Source organism: Cyrtonyx montezumae, unplaced genomic scaffold (assembly GCF_038088225.1).
Source record: "Cyrtonyx montezumae isolate F1298 unplaced genomic scaffold, pur_monq_1.0 scaffold_82, whole genome shotgun sequence".
In the NCBI taxonomy this organism is placed as follows: Eukaryota; Metazoa; Chordata; class Aves; order Galliformes; family Odontophoridae; genus Cyrtonyx; species Cyrtonyx montezumae.
The window spans coordinates 202,881-223,194 of record NW_027072092.1 but is presented as its reverse complement, the minus strand read 5'-3'; the positions used below and the strand labels follow the sequence as shown (position 1 = coordinate 223,194).

General features: G+C 50.6%; 2 protein-coding genes and 1 long non-coding RNA gene across 3 annotated transcripts in view; 1 reads left to right on the top strand and 2 right to left on the bottom strand.

The window, feature by feature from the left end:
* The window catches only part of RPL19 (ribosomal protein L19), a 203,873-nt gene that overhangs the window by 29,078 nt on the left and 154,481 nt on the right, over positions 1 to 20,314 (bottom strand). The window lies entirely within an intron of this gene.
* LOC136059685 (uncharacterized) lies at positions 408 to 1,762 on the bottom strand. Its single transcript, XR_010623300.1, has 3 exons — positions 1,703 to 1,762; positions 604 to 679; positions 408 to 569 (listed from the first exon to the last, which is right to left on the bottom strand). It is a non-coding gene; the product is annotated as an uncharacterized LOC136059685 (long non-coding RNA).
* Positions 9,805 to 15,687, top strand: FBXO47 (F-box protein 47). The gene is made up of 10 exons (XM_065753843.1): positions 9,805 to 9,985; positions 10,432 to 10,602; positions 12,279 to 12,355; positions 12,551 to 12,628; positions 12,850 to 12,958; positions 13,159 to 13,335; positions 13,847 to 13,993; positions 14,582 to 14,724; positions 15,059 to 15,218; positions 15,434 to 15,687. The coding sequence occupies exons 1-10, from the start codon at positions 9,805 to 9,807 to the stop codon at positions 15,547 to 15,549; spliced, it is 1,359 nt and encodes a 452-aa protein (XP_065609915.1). The 3' UTR covers positions 15,550 to 15,687.

The following is a 20,314-nucleotide window of genomic DNA, read 5'->3' as shown; positions in this document are numbered from 1 at the left end:
TCAAACAATGGCTTTGTTGCTACTGCATATGCAGTAACAGGAAGATCTTTAGGTATTCCTCTTACCCTACAGCCTCTAAGATGCCAGGTAACATCCACCAAGTCTGAACTGCTGCGTGTTTAAAAGCAGAGAGACTTTAAATGGGGTGCAGTGGAGCTGTATAAGTCACAGCTGCATTGCTGCAGCCAGAATCTTAAAAGGATTCAAAAGATCAGATGCTCAGGTGGAGAAAAACAACATCCAAGTGCCATAGTGTAGAAGTGATTAAGACACAAGAAGTCATGCAGGAAAGAAGTCTGAGTGCCTGCAGTCAGAAAGGCTTTTTGTTTTTTCCTTTTCTTCTTCAAGCAAAGAAAAGAAACCAACAGCCTGTCCTCGGTTCTGTAGGAGCACGGGCACGTGCAGTGCTAGTGGCTCACACCGTGGGACAGAGCAGCTGAGGCTCTGCCCACAGTCTTGCCCTGGGCAGAGGGGTCAGGTCCTGGCAGGGAATGCTCTGCTGTGCTGAGCAGTGAGGCACTGTGTGCTGTGCCACCCTCCTACCTTCCATGAGCTCTGGGTGCTCAGAGCTCACTCCTGGGAAGCACATGAGGCAGCAGGGACCCATCTCTTCTGCGTTTTCTTTGCACACAGCTTTGGTGTCTGTTACATTAAAACCCAACTGTAATGTTGCTGTTGCCTAGAAGAAAGAGAGAAATGTCTTTACCAGCACCAAGCACTGCTCTCCTGCAGGAGCACAGTGAGCTGCACCAGCCCCGTGCAGCCCATCCCCACTCTGACACAGCAGCTGATCTTGCCCCTTCCCAAGTGCTGAAGCAAGAACACGATGAGGACAACTGGGACATTAAAAGCAAAATCAAAACCTTTGTATCACGACATCTCTAGGTGCATCCCAAGGGGGTCCTCTGGATTCTAACGACCCCAGCACTGGGGCTGGATTCACAGCATGACCTACGTGTGTGTGCTGCCCGTGTTACAGCTGTGGCCAGGGCTCAGTGCTGGGCTGGGCTGCTCTGGGGGTGCAGAGCACACATCTGCTGCCAGACAGCTGGAAAACGTGGCAGGGGCTCAGCAGAGCTGGGGGTCAGCCCCTCAGAGAGTGCAGGACCCAGATCACAAGATATCCTCTCACTAACTGGAGGCCTACTTTCCACATACTTGAATTTACAGCACAGTTGGACTCTTTAGGGGGACTAAAGGCACTTTAACTGTCTTTTAATGCAATGTATTTACTGTGGGTTATCTGCATGGAGTATAGTCTTAATATAAATAAAAACCTTCCTTTTTGGACTGCTTCGTTTTCAAAATAAACCACGCAAAGGATTATTGGTTATGTTGCTGCAGACTTCTAAGCAGAGCCTGAATTATTTTCATCTCGCTTGCTTTTAAAGGCCACTCTAAGAATACAGAGATGTCTTTTTTTTAAAGACATCCAATTCTGTTTCAGTAATAACACATCCTATCAGGAGGTGTTCCCAGGACATATCAAGGAGAAAAACGGGTGTAATTGAGGTTTGAATCGAGGCTGTAATTTTCTTCTAATTTTATCTGCTCAACTTGTTGAGAATTTTAGAAGGCTTTTTGGCTTGAACAATGAGATTTGCTGGCTCCATTTGACTTTCTCTGGTCAGGTTTAGTGTTTTGATCTCTGCAGTGTTACCAAATGATTCTACAGATGCAAATCACCTTAAAAATTCCTTACCTGGGAGCTCTGGTTACCACCTCCAGCTTTGGGCTCTCTTCACTACTTCACAGGAGATCAACAGGATGGGTTAACAGAAAGGAGGTTATGAGCCACAGGAAAGGGCCCCTCTTGCAATTAGCCACGGCTATCATTAAATTATTTCCCATGGGAGCTTTGATGGCACTGCTTTTACTTTGCTTTTACTTTTACTTTTTACTTTGATGGCTGTCACCACGTGGCAGTGTCAAGAAGATGAAGCACCATATCTGCTTCTCAGCCTTCCTTTCACCTTCCCATGCCCCCTGCATCCTGTTCATCCCCCTCCCCAGGTGTCTTTTCCAGCCAGAAGGGAATTTAAACGTGACAAAGGAACTCTACCACCCCAGTGCCACGTTCTAGTTATTTTTATGAGCAGAGAAGTAGCAGATTTATAATTAGATACAGAGCAAGTACTTTATAATATGCAAATAAGGAAAAGAGAAATGTAAAATTCAGCTCTCACAAACAGTTTTCACACCAAGCATCATCCCCAAAGCATGGAAAAAAAAATACTTCAGCCATTACACATACAAACAAGGGTTTGCATCATGGAAATGCAAATGCAAGCTCAGGTACAGCAGCAGGCTGAACTATAATTAATAGCTCTGAAAGCAAGCAGGGAGCAGATTGCTACAAAAGGGCCCGTGGGTGGGGGAATGAAATCCTGAATAGATGCACAGCTCTGGAGCTGCACTTCACAAGAGCCACGGAATTAAGCTCTGCTTACAACTGGGAACAGGGAATTAGGGCTCCTGAGGTCCTTGCCTCATATTAAATGCCTGTGTCTTGGGTTTCCTTATCTAGAAAGCAGGAATGGGAATAGTTCCCTTTCTCACAAATGGTAAATTTGCTAGCAGTAACGCTAAAATAAAAGTGAAACACTTGCAGATGCTCAGGGGGTGTTTTCAAAGGGAAAAGCATTACTTGCTTAGGTAACAGTGAGCATCACACACATGCTCATCTCAGAAGGCAGCTGTTTCCATAACCCAAAAATCCATTGGGAATTCACCTTTTTCTAAACCTCCACAGAAGAGAACCAACAGGTTAAACACACAGATTAACACATTTGCATGTGCAGGAGCTGGTGCTTCCCAGCAATGAAGTACATCACAAAAGAGGCTGACTTCTCACAAACCTAAAGGCACTCCTCCCTCTCCACCACAAAAAAAAAACAACACTCCCACCATAGTTATGATATTTCTTCTACATTTCACCCAGAAAGATGCCAGGTTCCTGCATCAGAAATGCATGCAGCACATCTCCCTGCTGCTCAGTGAACTGCACCGGGCTCTGACACAGAGCAGAGCAGCACTAATTAATCAGAGACACAAGACAATAATTTAATGTGGCAGCAGAGATGGCTCAGAAGTGAAGAACAGATCCAGATGTGTCAAAGGTAATTTTCCAGACTGAGGTGTAATAAGGAACATAGAGATTCACCACCTTCCTCTGGGTCAGGACATCTCTCTTCAAAAGTAAAGAGGTTCTAAGCTTCCCATTTCCAGAGGAAGGACAAGAGCCTCTCAGCACTGTGCTGCTGTGATGGAGCACTTCCTGAGATGCCACCCAGGCTGCACAGCAGTACCTGGAAAGGACAAAAGTGACTGCTCCAGGCTGAGCCCACCCCCACCGTCAGCTCCGACAAAGGCATGATTGGAAAACTCAGTTATTTATTGCAGTCAGATCTCTGTGCTTTGATACGTGGCAAATCCAAAGACCCATGGAAGATCGATGGCTGTTTCCTACATCATCAGTGCACCTCCCTATGGAAACAAGGATTTTTGCAGTGTTTCTTCAGAGGAATAATGGAACTCACCAAGATGCTCCGATATGAGAAAGCTGATAAGATGACAAAGCAGAACTGCATTGGCTGCAATAACTTCCTCTCAGCCACGAAGCTTCCCATGGCTCAAACAGATAATTATCTCCATGTTGTGCTGACAGGTTCCCATCTGCTTAGGGCTGAATGCTGCATCTTAAAAAGAAACAGAAAGGAAGAGCACCAGTTAACTCTGACAGGTTTGCTCAGCTCTTTGCTAATGAATTCCTGGTTATCCACTTCTTGTTTTTTTGCATCGGCGTCTATTCCCCTGCAAATGTGGAAGATGCAGAAGAGCTGAAGACAGGAATAACGTCAGATTATTTCTAGGGAAGGAACAGATTGCAAAGCTTAGAGATCAGACTCTCAGCTAGAGCTCAGGGAATGCCAAGGTGTGAGGTGAATCCCAAACACCCGATGGAGGATGAGCAACGCTCACAGGACACAGCCCTGAGCCCCTCTGCACCCACCTCGTGCTCTCTCAGCCCATTTCCTCCATCTGAACACTCAGCTCTGGACTGCACAGTGCTGCCATGCAACTTCCAAGTGACCCCAAGGGAAACCTCAGTCCTCCTGCTCCAGCTGAGGGCATCCCTCCTCCACAGGGTTCCTCGGGCAGCTCCATGCTTTAAGACACACAGAGCTTTTTAAGACCCTTGGCTGAAAGGGGCTGTAGAAGGACAGAGCATGATTAATTTCCCTCGGCTGCCACCAGCATCCAAAGTGAGGTAGAAGAGGCAAGGAGAGAATGGCAAGTCTTCACATTCAGCCTGTTCCTGCCCTCCTTCCTCACCTGTCCCAGACTAAGACATTTCAGAGCATCAAGGAAGGAGGGCAGCTGGGAATCCCATGCACCACGATGGCTCTGCTGTGCTTTTGTGCAGTCTTAAGTGTTGACAGGATGCCACTTTGTCCTTATCCTGCAGCGAGGATGATGCAGCACCATGGAGCTGCAGCCAGGAGCCGTCTCAACCACTGAGTGCATGGAATGCATTAAGTAAATACTCGTAATTTGCTCTCTGTTTACCTATTTTGTTGTATTTTCTATTCACTTTGTTCCTTTAAATCCCTCTGGGCAAATCTCATCCGTATTGCTGTGCTCTGTAAGCGAGATAACATTAAAAGAGGACGCTGCATTGTCAGAATTCTGCTCACCTTCCCAGCAGATCCAACTGCTCCAGAGCTCTGGGCCACAGCCCTGGGATATGCACACACACTGCTGCCCTGCTCAGACCTGTGCCATTCCTCAGCCTTCAGAGAGAACCACAAACCCAAGAGGACACAGGAATTAATTTCAGGTGGAGAATTCACTGAAGGGATTGTACAAAGCCTCCATCCCCTCCTCATCCTTGCACACTGCAGAGAAGTGCAGGCGCCGGATGAGCTGAGCACCATCCCCTAATTGCATGCTTCTGTCATTCTGCAATGACCGAATGCAGCGCTCACTTCCACTGCAAATGAAAGACTGCATCAGAGCTCCTTAATGACCTCTCTGTTCCACTGAAACCTCAGGAGGAATCACACATTTGGCAAACGAGGAAAAAATGTGATTTCAGCAGAGTAAGCGACGTGAAACCTGGGAGCATTATGCCTTCCTGCTGTGGCCTCTTCTTCTTTCCATCTTGTGATGTGATCCTTGTGCAGTGGATGCTGTTCCTATTGGTGTTCCCATCCACCTCGCAGCTCCCCACGACTCCAGCAGCACCATCACCGTTGTTTATAAAGCTCAATTGCACTTTTCCCTTATGAGCTTTCATCCCGTCAGCCCAGAGCAGCTCACAAACATTGGCTGGGATTACAGAACCTCAAATAATAACGAAAACCAACAACGCCGTGACTCACTCAACCAAACTGTAAAACAAACACGAGATAATACCATCACCACACAGTGCAACTCAATTTCCAAACCCAGTGCCAACGTTGCTGTCGTTAATTATGCCAATCACTAAGTGGCTGCACATGGTTATGAAGCTGTGTGTGTTACATGGGACTCGGGAAGCCCGTAAGCCACTGCCAGGCTCCAGAAAGACAGAGCAGGAGAAGGGCACTCCGTATCCACCCCATTTTCCCTGAGCACCATCGGTGCAAATGGACACACAGGGCAGTGTGATGGTCTGGCATCCCTTAAATGCAGCTCTATTACTATTTCAGCGTTGCTAAAAGAAGTTTTTTCTGAAGAGCCTAGTTTTTCACCTCCAGTTCTCTTTACTTTGCCATCAGGACCTGCCCAGCTTGAGCATAACCAACATCTTAGAGGAGACCTTTGAGATGAGAAAAGGGCAAGGCTCAGCAGGCACGATGCTGAGGGGTTGGTGGTCCAACCAGGCGACCTCAGCAGTATTTTCTAACCTTTAGGATTCTAATAAAGTCCCCAGAGGAAAAGAAACATCACCAAACCAACGTCCCCCACCAGAAAAAAAAGCCCCACACCACCGTGGCAGCAGAAAAACGCACTGGGAGAAGTGCTCTACAGCAGCTGCAGCCCTCTGCTGCCATCGTATGGGAAGCGCCTTAGGAGCAGCACGAAAACCTCTCCCCGGGGCTTCATCTGCATCCCCGGAGAGCTGGCGACTTACAGACAGCTCCCTCGGGAGCAGCACTGAGGAGGAATAACACTGCTCTAAAAATCAGTTTGGTTTGGCAGCTCACAAGGTTTCCCTTCCACTCAGCAGTGCTGTGCCCATGTGACAGTGCCAGGGCGGTTTGTCAGCTCCTGCTAACAACCATCGCAGCGTGGATGGTGCCACGCTGCTGTCACACACGGCCGCAGCTTTGCTCTGAGATGCATGCACAGCACGTTGCCTTGGTGCTGAGGCATCACTGTGCACGCAGGCCCTGTGCTACGAGCTTGCCCTGGTGACCACACTGCAGGAGCTGCACAGGAACAGCATGGCCAGCATCACCTCGGTGTTGGAGTACCCCGAGTTGGATGGGACCATGAGGATCCCCGGGGACAACCCCAACCCAACTCCTGCAGTGCCACGGGGGAGGAACACCAACCCCTGCAGCTTCAGCCCAGGTTGCACAGAGGAGACCCCACCACCTCTGTGTGCAGCTCCAGTGCTCCATCACTGTGAAGCTCTTGTGCACATCGGTGCAAAGCTTCAGTTTGTGGCCATTTCCCCTCGTCCTATCGCCACACGCTGCTCAGAAGAGTCCTCCATCGCTCTGCCTCCCACACCTCCGTACTTATAGACGTGGATCAGATCCCCCTCTGACCCACACGAGAGATGCTCCAGGCTCTGTATCATCTCCGTGCCCTCCGCGGGACTCTTTCCAGCAGCTCCCTGCCTGCTTTGCATTGAGGAGCCTGGACACAGTGCTCCAGGTGAGGCCTCACCAGGGCAGAGCGGAGGGGGAGCATCGCTCCCTGTCCCTGCTGCCCACCCAGCTCCCATTGTCCTTCTCGGCCACCAGGACCCCAGGTCCTCTCAGAGCTCCTCTCAAGCAACTCAACCCGTCCTGCTGCACGCAGTTATTCCTCCCCAGGCACAGCACCCTACCATTGCCCTTATTAAACCTCACCCTGAGGTCCCTCTCTGGTTGAGGACACCGCGCACCTGCAGCCCCATCCCATCTGAAATGGAGGCACAGCGCCCGCCCGCGGTTAATTATTCATTAGAGGGGCGTGGCCACGCGCGGGGGGGGTGTTCCAGGAAGGGGGCGGGGCCAAAAAGGCAGGAAAGGGCCTCTGAGGGAGAAAAAGGCGGGAAAGTAATCCCCGTCAGCCATTAACGCAGCGTCCTCAGGAAAGGGCGGGGAGTGGAGATTAGGACCGACCGTTCTGGAAAGCTCCTTCAGTAGTTTGCTCCCTCCACGACGCCTGGTGTTACACAAGACCGGCCCGACTGCTCAGCGTCGCCCTGAGAAGGGAAGCGTTTGTGCTGGGCCTACAAACATGTCCGCTCCGGCCTACAGCCAAACCCGCCCTCTGAAGTACACAAACGCGGCTGTGCCCCACAGGCGCTAAGTGCCCACACTGCGCCCCACTGAAGCAGGTGCTGAGGGACACGGTGGGGGGATGAGGGGGGAGGGGGCGAAGGGTGAGCGAAACTCAATCAAACTCATTCCAAGGACGTTAATTGCGGGTTTGTTTCCCCTCCAGGCTGCGGGGTGTGTGTGCGCGGCAGGACGGAGCCGAGCAAGTGCGGCCTGAGGGTAGGTGCGGCCTGCAGGCCCCAGTGTGGGCCGGGGTGCGGCTCTGTGTCATGGGGGGGGGACATGGGGACTAAGGTCCCTCAGCAGTGCCGGTAAAAGGCCGAGCGTGACCCACCCAGCACACACTGCTGCCTCATAGGGGTAGATAGCCCCATGCTGAGGGCCCCATTGCTGCCCACAGTGCGATCCCTGGAGCTGTGTGTTGCCTTTGCAGTTGTTGGCTCATCTGGGTGGTTATCGAGCTGCTCCTGTAAAGATTACGCTGCCTGTGAGGTGTCAGCGTGAGCCACGGGGTAACCAAACTCACATCTGTGGCAGCTTGCCATGGCTCACCTGAGCTTGAGTGTTTCCACCGAGGCGGAAGAGCAGTAAATCCCTGCTGATGTTTGAGGGGGTTCGTTTTATGGCACTCCCCAGGAGTGAGGGAAATGGAAAGGATCCGAACTCCTCTCCAAAGTCAACAAGCTTTCGTAACAAGTGTTTGCCAAACGCTAACAGGGTGCTCAGGGAAATATGGACTGGGGCAGGAGGGCGTCCCTTAGCAGGAATTTAGCAGCTGCTTAAGGACAAGGAACATTGTACAGACCATAGGAAGTTGATGCTTTCTGCCTTGTAAACAAATTAGGTTACAGTAACAAATAAGATGAACCTTCCTGGACAGTGCTAAGGGTTGAGCTTGTTAAATATTTAACGTTTACCTTTCAATTTCCAGTCTCCATTAAGCAATTCTCTGAGTAAGCAGAGTCCCAGCAGCAGATGGAGGCACACAGACCGCTGCACTGCTCTGGTTGAATTCCCTAAGAAGTAAAAAAAAAACCACGTCAAGCCAGAGAGGAAGCAAACCGAGGCTTTTCTGTTCATCTGCGGGTGATTTCTTGAAGGCTCTTACAGGATTCTCGGAACCTGTGTCAGTTTTCTATCTTTTGCTTTAGCAAAGCCAAGTGAAACACTCACTGTGGAGCAGATACATTTGCTTTATGGTCGTTGTGGAGCTACAAAGCGCTAGCTAGGATTGTAACATACCTAAACTGAAAATGTTTCCAGTGGAGTATGACTTCCTCACTCCTAACAATGCAGGCTCTACACCGCCCTCAGCCAAACCCATCTGTAACACTTTCAATTGAATGCCCCATATTCTTTCTGCTGTCAGTACAAACAGAGCTTCCATTGTGGATGTGGTGTATCAGAGAGGCCTGGCTTGCATGCTTCAGCAATAAATATGAGGGATGTTCGGAGCTTGTTTTCTGCAATTTTGGTAAATTTTTAATCTTTCAAACAATGAAGTCTATTCTGCAAGCATATTTCCCGCTGATAGTAGCTGGGATGTTGCACTGCAGCTTGGACAGATTCCAGTTGTGTTACTACCAGAGCTGCCAGCCCTTGTAATTAACAGCAGCACTCATTCTCTTTGACAGCTTCCCTGAATCCTCAGCTGTCAGAATCAAAAAATAAGAAAAAAAGAGATGTAAAATGTTTAAGATGTAGTGAATCACTAAATCTTGTTGTTTGACAATGCGGAGTGTGCCTACCCTAGATGCTCAGACCAGAAGGCAGATCAAAAACTTATTTATCTTTAAGAACTCGTTGCTTTTCAGGCCCTCATTTTGGGAAAACCTGGCTCACTGAATTAAGCAATCCCATTCCATTTCTTTGCACACAGTTGTTAAATGAAATTAAGCCATCTATCAGCATAAATGCTGCAGGATAAAGATGGTTTGCAACTTTGTCACCTGTAATCTTTTTGTTTGGTCAGGTGCAAGCATACATGTATGGAGTTATTACTCTAAAGCAATCGAGTAACAAAAATACCTTTTGTAACATCACTACCCCTATTTTGTTATTTATTCTGTTGAATAATTTGCATAACAAGGTAAGAGAATGTTGTTAATTACTGCAACTTGTAATGCTGTCCTCAAGTGAAGAACTGTGTTGCACTAAATGCAGACTAAGATTTATCCTACACGCCTGACCAAGATTTTCACACTCCATCCCTGTGTCCACAGTTGAGTTATTTCCTCTTCTTATGTTTGGATATATTTTCCTCATCTGAAAACATGACTGTCCTCTTTTCTCCCTAGGATAAATGCATGGGACCTGCAAAACAATGACATCCACTGCAAGGACCAGCTGTGCCTCCCTCCCTAACCAGAAATACAGGGGCAGTAGGCATCACTCCAGGCAGAGCTGCAACACTGTGGACACAGATTCCCAACCTCAGTCTACACTTGGATACTTTAAAACACTACCACTAGAGATCTTTCAAATGCTGTTGAGGTATCTCTCAGGTGAGGGTCCAATAAAAGAGGTTTTATTTTCAATATCTGAACATTACCACTTTTTTTTTTCTCCATTTAGAAGAAGCCATTATTATTTAAAATGTTTTACCTTTTGGTGAGTTGAAGACATTTTATGTGACTCGTTATCTGAATTTTCAGCTTTTAGATCTATGAATGTGATATATACATCTCATATACATAAACATATACGTGACCAAAAAGTAAAGTATAATTGCAGACTGCTCGAAGTACTTTTTGCTCATCATGTGAGAAGTATTTCTCAGATAAATACATTTCTAATTATCACAGTCAGTTGGAAAATGAGCTAAACAGAAATCAATCCATCAATTATAAACATCCTTTCTAGGCCTACTTTTGAAGGTAAAGTTGTTGACTGCCACGAGCACTTTTCTTGCAGTAAAGACTTACACACGTACCTGGTTTTGCTTTTTCAGTGAGGGACATCAGCATGCTGAGCATGGTGTCAAAAGCCATCAGCAACCTCCTGATTAATTACATCTCAACCCCATCAGGAAACCGAAGGCTCTTACTGCAAGACTTTCATAACATCGAGCTGCCTGGCAAGAGAGAAGGATCCCATATATTAGAGCACTACAAATCTCTAGGTGATCCTTTAATGCAAGTGGTAACAATTAGAGGGGAACCAAACCTGGTTAAAAGGTTTCTTCTGTTCTATCCATTGGTTAGTGAAATGCTGAGGGGATGGCCCAAAACATTTGTGCAGCTCCCTGTGGAAGTTAAAGTTCCTCCTTGTGCCAAATGGCCCACACAGATACTATTAATTAGGGGGCTGGAGGGGGGGAAGAATTGCTTGAAAAGATGCCAAAACCTCTCAGGGTTGGACAAAATACTGTCTCTTCTGCCTCCTCCACAAAGTTTTGTTTTTTTTTTCCCCATGTTAAATGGAAAGCAGAGGAACTGGGATCCATCCTCAATAGCAGGCTTTTCCAAATTTAGTTTATTTGGACACCACAACTGGAAAGTGCAGCAGAGAGCAGGACTCCCAGGCCCCGTGCTCACCGGAGGAATTTGGCTGCTCAGGCTGCCTTCATGTGTCACTTTGGAGTAGATTGCATTCCTCAGTCTGGGAAATGCCACTGCTGTGCTTAAATGCAGTCTGGTTCTGAAAGGACCAGCTCCTCCTTACCACCAGCTCTAGTCCCTCGTGTTAGAAATTGCTTTCTCACTTCTCTTCCTGAAATTTTAAAGGCATTTATTCGAACTCAGCCCTCCACTGAGAAGTGGAACATTATTTCTTGTGCATCTAGAACACCAAAACCTATCTTCACCCAACCACAGTAAGCAGTAATCAATCAGAAATACAAATGCAATTAAAACCTAATTTGAGCTGTGTTAACTTATCCATTTGATTAAAAAACAAATGTTTATTTGACAGGGAAATAAAACAACATGCTGGTTCAATGCAGTTACAGGTGTAAGTATGGTCTGAAGGCATACACAGGGCAAATGAATGCTGTCACATCTACTTAGATCACAGATACCTCATTGTAAGCAATCCACGTAGATTTTGAGGTGTCTTAAAATCACTTCAGTGCTTGACTTGTTTTAAAATGAAGCTGATACCCTAAAGTTATGGGTTTTGTTGTTGGTTTTAATTAAAATTGGCTTGGGCACCCACGTGAAACAGCAACTTGTTTAAACAGGGGTGTGAGCCCCACATCAGAGCAGGCCTAGTAACAAAAACACAGCATCTCCAAAGCCCATAGATCATTGGCAACGTCTGTCATCAGCAGAGGGCTCAAGAGAATGTTTTTGTTAAGGGGTCAGTTACAAAATCAATACTTACTTTACAGCAGGAAAGATGGACTCAATGGGAAAAAGCCACTGCTGTCTGGAGGTCCTGCAGGGCCTGCGTGTGCCATACATCTCACTTCAACTTATGCGGTCTGACCACCTCCAGTGCATGGCACAGCCTCCCAGCACCTGCAGTGGGGTCAACATTTCAGTGATTAAAATGGACTTGAGTCAGAACTGATGGTGGCAACGAGCTTTGTCACAGAGAAGAGATTCTGCTGTGCAGAACCAGGGGCAGTGCCTTCTGCTCAGCCCTCCCAGCCCGGCGTGCTGCTGGCTGCACTGCTACCTGGGACTGCTGGCTGAACATTTCCATCTTGGCTGCGAAGAGCTCTCTCCAAAGTCTGATCTAGTCAGTAGAACATTGACCTCAGCAGTGCCTGCACGCACCTGATGGGAGTGCTTAAGGCAGTTCAGTGACAGATTACCACGTGAGGTACTCACAGTTGGTTTACTTGCTTTGCAGGACTGTTGCTTAAGAGATGCACCCTCCTGCTACCTACCAAAGACAGGCTGAAGTACATACACAAGGTTCTCTCCGAAGTAAGTCCACGTTCTTCTCCCCAGTGCTCTGAATCATTTGAATTTCCTCACAGTAATCTGTGGTGGGATGGTCCCTCACTGTCCCTCTGCTGGAGGTCATCCCCATAGTACAGTGAGTTTGAATTCCAGATCCCTCAGATCAGTGCTGACGTACACAAGGAGTGATCATCATTAATTAGTGCTCTGTGCTTACAGGTTTCCTGCTTTAAACTTAATGGCTGTCCGAGTCCCTTGCATTGTGTAGGATTACAGTGCTATGGGGTATTTCTGCAGGTATGATATCTTTCTGGAGAGAAGGCAAATATCACCAAAGAAAATTCATCCTACCTATTAATCTATTCATTTTTCAAGATGTTAAGAAGTGTAAGACTGTTTTAAGCCTTGGCTGTGGTGGGAGGGGACAGGCTGTATTTATCTCACATGAGAAATCACATTCTTATCTAAATCTACAGCTCGATCCATCTATTTTCCCCTCTCTCTTTTGTAATCTTCAGAGCCTAATAGCAGGCTGGGATGAGTTAGAGTGCCACCGGGTCTTCAACTTCCTCTGTGAGCTGAGCAATTTACCCCGTAAAGTACAGACAGTCGTCAGCTGCAAGCCAGGTAATCAGCAAAGCAGACTCCTACAAAATCAAATTGGAGAAGCCAGAAAATGGATCTCGATGACTGCAAACAGCACTCATCTAGACCAGAGAGTGACCGAGCTCAGCTGAACCTTGAAGCACATCCAGAAAAGATGAGAGTAATCAAACCAAGAGCTGAACGCACACGCACTGGAGGTTTGGTTGGTTTGTTTCCCCCAGGGAGTGCCAGGAAGCTGGAGCTGAGGGTCAGGCTGTTCTGCCGCAGCGTCCTGCTCAACCACTGGACTCACCGCAGCGATTCTGCCTTCTGGTTGACCCGGATTCTGAAGCCATGGCCAATGGTCAACCAAGCCCGCCTGCTGTACATCATCTTTGGGCCAGTGTCGTCTCTCGATGGCAAGTAGTTCTGCTGGGGGTGGGGGGGGATCTTTCCAAAATGTGTTCTGTAAGAATGAGGTTTCCTTTAGGACGTAGCGTTTCTGACACCAGGCTTTGTGCAAAGCAGATGTAATCGTATCGCCTAGAAGGAAATCCTTCAGCTGAATGTGACAAATGTAGATACAAAACCAAAGAGGTTACAGTTAAAGTGAAGAAATCACACCCCTCTCCCTCTGCTCTCCCCCACTTAAGGCAGAGTTAGATCAAACACAGCTCGAAGAAGCATCTGCTTCCCTGAAGAAAAGCACACTCTTTCACTGCTATTAAATCAGACTTTAAATCACCCTGTGATTTGTGCTGCTGCTGCTACAACCCCTACAAAACAATGGAAGAAAAATCTCACTGCCACCAAAACTGAATTACATGACCTGAATTCCCTTCCTCTGACTCTGCTTTAAGGCCCACTTTCCTTACTTAAAAAAAACCATGACTTTGTCCCTTATGAGGAGTTGTGATTAATATTGCTCAGGACACGTGGTCTGGCAGAAAATGATAGAAGGACCAACAGATGAGGCCAGTATGAAAGGTCTTGCAGATGCCATTAAGCTCCTGTACGATGCAGAAGCAAGAGAGTGGACAGCAGATGATGTTATCAGCCTCGTGGATGAGCTGTCAGGTGCATTTCTACCTTTAAATCGTTTTCAATCTGTGGGATTATATGCTCACATCTTCCAAATCCAGTGTTAATTGTGCTTCAGACACACAATGCCTTGGGAAAACAACTGCAATATTCCTTACAGTAGCTGAGGGGTAACTGGAAAAGTCATTACATTTGGAAGCTGGGCAATAGGGAAGAGAGAAACCCAGCTTATAAATGCAGGCTGTCTTTCCCCATTGTGAAGTGTCTCAAGAATCTGTGAAGACCTTTAAAATCCAAGCTCTTTCAAACCCTGTTAAGGAAACATTGCCCAGGCTGCGTGAGCCAAACAAGATTTCTCAAACCAAAACTCTGCCAAACACCACGAGTGCCTGCACTGAACGTTTGTGTTGGGGGAGATCACATCACAGAAGGCACTGTGAGGAGCCCTAACTGTAGTGCTAGCAGGAGCTGCCTGTGTGACTTCATTGCTCTGATTGCATTCCAGAGGGCAGCCCCCCACCGAGCCTGGTTAGCTACCAGAGCCAGCACATCTTCCAGAACAGTCCACAAAGGTGCTCCTTTTTGTTTAAAGCTCACTAAGATTGTCTCAATTTCATTCCCAAGTCGTTCCCCGGGAGTGGCTGCTGGAGAACAACGCTCGGCTTCTCATTCTGAGTGGGAACAACATCTGCTTCACCTTCATGGCCAGCAAAGCTGTGAATGGGAGAGCTGTGGAGTTAGCCAGACTTGTGGTCTTCCTGGCCTTGGTGAGTACTGCTGAGCAGGCCCTCCCAGATTTGCTTTCTTAGACTTAAAAAATCTGTTTCCCCATCTACTCCTATGATCCATGAGCAGTCCAGCAGGAGATCGGTCCCTCTTTCACTCTCTGGTCCCCATCCAACACACCTCTGCAAGCCTGCTCCTGAGGAGAGCTTCCTCCAGCAAAAGGCTGAGGAGATTCCCCAGTGATAACTTGTCCAGCCCCACAGTTAGCTGTGCCTGCAGCCAGTGCAGTCATTCATTAGCCAGTTGTTAAAGCTGAGGTTTGAGCTTGCCTTTTTAGCACTGTACACATCACAAACGGTGTTTCTCATTTGTCAGGTCTGCGAGAAGGACCTCTACTGCATGGACTGGGCAGTAAAAATGATGCAGAAGGTCTGCAAGGTTTTCAGCACTCCAGGAGAGAGAAACGTCTTCCTGCAGGGCGTGGAGAACACCTTTGTTCACATGGTCATGGACTTGGTGCAGGTGGTGCTGGCCGGTAAGCCTGCAGGGTGAGCTCCTCCACCACGAGCTAGCACCGAGCACTGACCAACACAGCAACTGCCATCAGGTGCAGCACTGCTGACACCTCATAAATCTAAGCACAATCCACTGATTTGGCCTCGGCCACGAGCACAGGACAGCATTCACCTTCACAGAAGTCACTCCATGTCATTAAGATGGGTTTTTTTTTTCCCCTTTCTGTACGGACAGGGAATCACAACGAAGAGGACAGCAGCTTTCTGAACCTGTTCCACCTCGTGAACGCGCAGGCCAGCTTCCACAAGGAGGTGCTCTACCTGACCATGAGAGGCAGCAGCTCTGCTTGACGCCCTGAAGTTCACGGACCCTTTGCTGCGCTCCCACTGAGTCCTGCCCCTCGCCTTGGGAACGTGAGCCACACTCTTTTCCCACTGTGTATGCCCAGTTTTCCTATTTAATGCACACACACGAAGTAAAGGATGTTATCTTAGGTCAGAACCAAAAACGTTTTGATCTTTTCCTTTTGTTTTCTCTTGGGAACGCGGGGAGACAAACAGACAGACATAACTGGAAAAGCACGACCATATTCCTCCCATCTGCCAGGGGATCTCAGACTCCTGGATCCCACAGCAGAAGTGCCGCAGAGATTCTGTGCTCAGTTTTGGCAGAAAGAGTTGATCCCCAAAAAGTCACCTGCCCTGGCTGCACACCGCCCACTTATTCTCCTCTTCCCCAAAACAAGAGGTGCCCTCTCCTGCCTGCACAGAACAAAGCTGCTAAGGCACCGTGCAGATGTGCTGTTAACACAGTAAGCAGCTCAAACAGCACGGCAGACAAAGGGAGATCATTACAGCAGAATAATCAAACAGGGATGCCATGCTCACCCACATCGCAGGGCTGCAAAGGAGGTCCTCCCCCAGCGTCGCTCAGCCGAGGCTCTGCCTCGACGCCCCGGAGCTGCGAGCACCGCGGGCGGCGGCGGATCTCCGGTAGATGGCAGAGCTGAAAGCTTTCCCCTCGAGCAGCGTCTTTCCTCAGAGCTCCCGCGGCTATTGAGCGAAGCGGGATCCTTTGTCCGAAACCGAGTGGCCCCGGACTGATTGCTAATTAGCGCGGATGTGAGGGAGAGCAGCCTGGAGTGCCCCCCCCCCCCCCCTCCGGCTCTGACCTCTTAAAGAGCAGCAGCACCAGGCTACCTGTGTCCACCTGTCTGCACACACCGCTCTGCAGCTCCCAGCCCCTTCCCACCCCACTGCCCCTCACCCACGCAGCGGTGCCGCGTCCCACGGGGCTGCCGTGGGGCCGCAGGGCAGAGCTGGCAGCTGAGAGCTGGGGGGATGAGGGAAGGATCGTTCCTGGTTTCACACTCAGCTGAGTTTCCATTCCATTCCTCCTTACTCACTCTCTCTTAATCGCTGCAGATGTTGACATCAGACCCAGGCTCACCAAGCGGAGGTTATTGAAATCGTGACTTATGTGTGAAGAAATTCCTCCCGGAATAGTTCACATTTTCGACTATATTTGGTGTGGAGAGGAACGCTCTGCCCGGGGCCGGGGCCTCAGACCCACCACTGATTTGGTGTTTCTCCCCAGGATTTTGCAGCAGGACCCCTCCAGCATCCCGTGGGCTGCACACAGTGTCCCTGAGCCCCCCCTGCTTTCTGCAGCCTCCCTCCAGAGCCCGACCCACCCACCCCGAGGTCCCCTCTCTGGGTCCCCCCCTTGTCCCCCCACCCACCTACCAGCTGATGGGGCACAGCAGCTTTCCCCACATGAGATGTTTCAGGTGTTAATTGCTTGCAATTAGAGGAGAGGCCACGAGATCAAAACCTCTGCTGCAGAGGGACGGACCGTGCACTCTGCACAGGGTGCCGTGTGGGACAGGCAGGGCTCCATAAACCAACAGGAGAAACCTTCCCTCTGCCCCTGACAGCCCCCCCAGACCTCTCCACGCTGGGGGAAAACAAAGCTCAGAAAGGTTTTTCTTCGCCCTGGGCGGGATCCCCTCCCCCTTTCACCCCACGGATCCCCTCCCCCTTTCACCCCACGGGACAGCAGCGTCGCTCCGGGCACTCGGATTTGGTGCGGCCAAAGCGCCGGATGGGGGCAGCGCCGACACCACCAGACCCCCCCTCCTCCTGTGCCATTCCTCCTTTTATTTCATCGCGTCGGACCTTTTCCACACACACAGTAATAATTCTAAGCGCTTTCTAAAGTGAAACCCGAAGGGCCGATCCCGAAGCGCTCATCCCATGCACTGGGGGGAGGTGGGGTTTGGGGGGGGCATCTCTCTCCTTCATCTCCTCGGCCCCGTGCTCCGTCCTTCGGCTCCGGGAGGGGGCAACACTGTTCCAGAAGGATCTGCGGGAGAGAAGGGAGATGCTGGTGAGCAGCGGTGGGGGGGGTTCGCAGCTCCTTATTGAGGGATGGGGGGCGGAGGCACCGGGTCTCCCCTTCACCTCCTTTTAAATAACGCAGCCGCCGTCCCTCCTCGCGTCCCCCTCTCCCCCCCCCACAACGCGTTGTCCCTTTCTCCCTCCCCCCGTGGGAACTGAAGCAGAGCACCGGGATCAGATTTACCCGGGGGAGGGGGAGCTCCCACGGGGCGACCGGCACCGAGCAACGGCCGCCGGTGCCCTCCTTCCCCCCCAGCACATAACAGCAGCGTGCGGGGGCCAACAGCAATAAATGCACCCCCCCCCCCCCCCACCCGGTAATTAGCCCTCGGCTCACCCGTACCGGGCTCTGCTCGGAGCCGCATCCCTCCTACAGCATGTAGATGATGTAGGACAGGATCACCAGGCCGATGATGGCGAAGAACATCAGGATGAAGATATCCAGCATGGCGAGGAGCGAGCGGCCGCCGGGGCGCGGCTGTGTCCCCAGCGCCGTCCCCGAGGTCCCCTCCGCAGCCCCACAGCCCCGCAGCTCGGGGAAACGATGCTGACCCCCGCAGCTCGGGGAAACGATGCTGACCCCCGCAGCTCGGGGAGGTGATGCCGATCCCCGCAGCCGGCCGGGAGATGAGAGGGTGGGCGCACGCGTGCAGCCCGGCTGCGGCCCCGCACGGCGATCCCAAAGGCTCCGGCTGAGCTCCGTCGGCTTGAAACGACCCCGGGGTTCAGGGGACCCCACTGTCCTCCTGGAAAGGGGTCCTCCTGGAAAGGGGTCCCCCTGGAAAGGTGCCCACCCCACGGGTGGGAGCGGCTGCCCCGCAGAGCCCCGCACGCGGGCGGGACCCTTTGCAGCGCTTTTTTGAGTTCGGGTTCTCGCCCCATTTCGGTCCGTCCCAAATCGGTACGGGAGCGGCAGCAGCGGCCACGCAGCCGGGTTTTATCTCTTCTGCCGTTCTGTGTTGCGGATGATGCCCGGGACTGCTCATCCCGGGGTGCGGAACGGAGCAGCAAACCCCAAAAAGCGGTGGGGGCTGCGCAGGGACCCTCAGAATCCCAGGAAAGGATTTCTCCAAGAAATAAGGATTTATGATTTTAACTGCGTGCCTTCTCCTGGTTTGCACCACCGGGACCGAAGGGAGCACAGATGAAATGGGAACTGCAAACAGAGCTGGGAGAGGGTGAGCACAGCTCCCCACCTCTGAGCCTATTCCCCCTGCCCAGGACTGGATGCAGACGGTGAACCCTCCCCCAGGGGCTGCACCCAGGGATGAGGACCACAGCATCCCCCTGTCCCCAGCTCCCCCCCCCCCCTGTGTCCCCCCAGGGGTGCAAGGAAACATCCAACACACCGCAACGACACCAGCACCACGGGCAGGTAGAAACCATACTTTTATTGTGGAGGATCAATCGGTCCGTTCCAATGGGGGGGGGTGGGAGGGGTTAAAAAGGCCGAAGGACGGTTCACCAGTGGGTGCTCGGCCCCACGGGAAGGAAAACACGGGGACAAACCCCAACCGAGCGGCAGATCCGAAGGAAACACCTCCTAAGCACTGAGATGCGACCGGGGGGGAGGGGTGGGGTGGGGAGCAGAGACAGACGAGGTTTATTTTACACGTGACGAGAAGCAATTCAGCTTTTTCCTTTTCTTTTTTTTTTCTTTTTTCTCTTTTTTTTAGCGTTTTTATTTATTTATTTATTTTAAATACAGGTTTAGGTGCTTTTCAGCTATGAAAAAAAGGCAAAAAAGTGCATAAGTCGAGAGAAAAAGGCAGAAATGAAGCAGTAAGAGGTTCGTTTCCCACGGGGGGGAGGGGAGGGGAAGGGGAGCTGAGGCTCAGGACAATGGTTCCAAGGTAGCGTTAAAAAAAGGTCTGTATACCAAAACGGGATCACCTGTGTTATTTGGTCCATTAAAAAACGGTTTATTCACATTGACACTCCCCCCCACTATTTCCCAGACAAGGATGATGAAGGACAGGGTGACAGGGAGGGACGTGGACCCTCTGTCCCCTTCCCTCCTCCTGTGCTTGCCTGTGTAGCACCGAGCGGATCCCCACCCCGGTGGGATGCTCCCAGTGGGGTCCTCCCCTGCCCCACGGGATTGTCCCCATGCAGAGCTGAGGGCTGTCTGAACTCGGTCACTTTGGTCCTTTGGGACAAGAGCACCTGGCTGCAGGCTTCCAGTTATACCTTCAGCTCTGGGAAGGGGACAGAGATGTGCTTTGAAAATCTTGGTCCACAATGTGACCCCACAGCAGCGGTCACCACCGCTGGGGACCAACGGGTGAGAGGTGGGGGGGATGGCACGGGGTACCCAACCCCCCCTCCCTGCTTCTGCCACTGGCAGGGACATCCCCCAGCACAGTCCCAGTGTGGTGACAGAGCAGGGAGATATGTCACACTCGGCCCAAAGAGGCACAGGGATGGGGGACCCAAAAGGGGAGGAACCGGAGCTGTGGGGGGACGTGAGGTTGGGGCACCACGTGCTCCTGCACAGCAGCACTGCTCAGCCTGGGATGCAGAACGAGGTGACCAGACCCCGAAACAGGAGCAGGAGCTGCTCCCAGGGCTGCCCAGAGCCACTCTGAATCCCAAATAAAGATTTTTACTGCAAATATTTGTCTGGTTTGCAACACTGAGGACTGAAGGAGTGCAGTCGGACTGGGAATGGCAAACGGAGAGCTGGGGGAAGCAATGGGACGAGCAGAACCGGAGC

Excerpts from the sequence above, each read along its gene's own strand:
- FBXO47 (XM_065753843.1), top strand. The coding sequence starts at position 9,805 with ATGACATCCACTGCAAGGACCAGCTGTGCCTCCCTCCCTAACCAGAAA. Across the intron at positions 13,994-14,581 it reads CCTCGTGGATGAGCTGTCAG|TCGTTCCCCGGGAGTGGCTG; the intron begins GTGCATTTCTAC and ends TTCATTCCCAAG. Across the intron at positions 15,219-15,433 it reads GGTGCAGGTGGTGCTGGCCG|GGAATCACAACGAAGAGGAC; the intron begins GTAAGCCTGCAG and ends CTGTACGGACAG.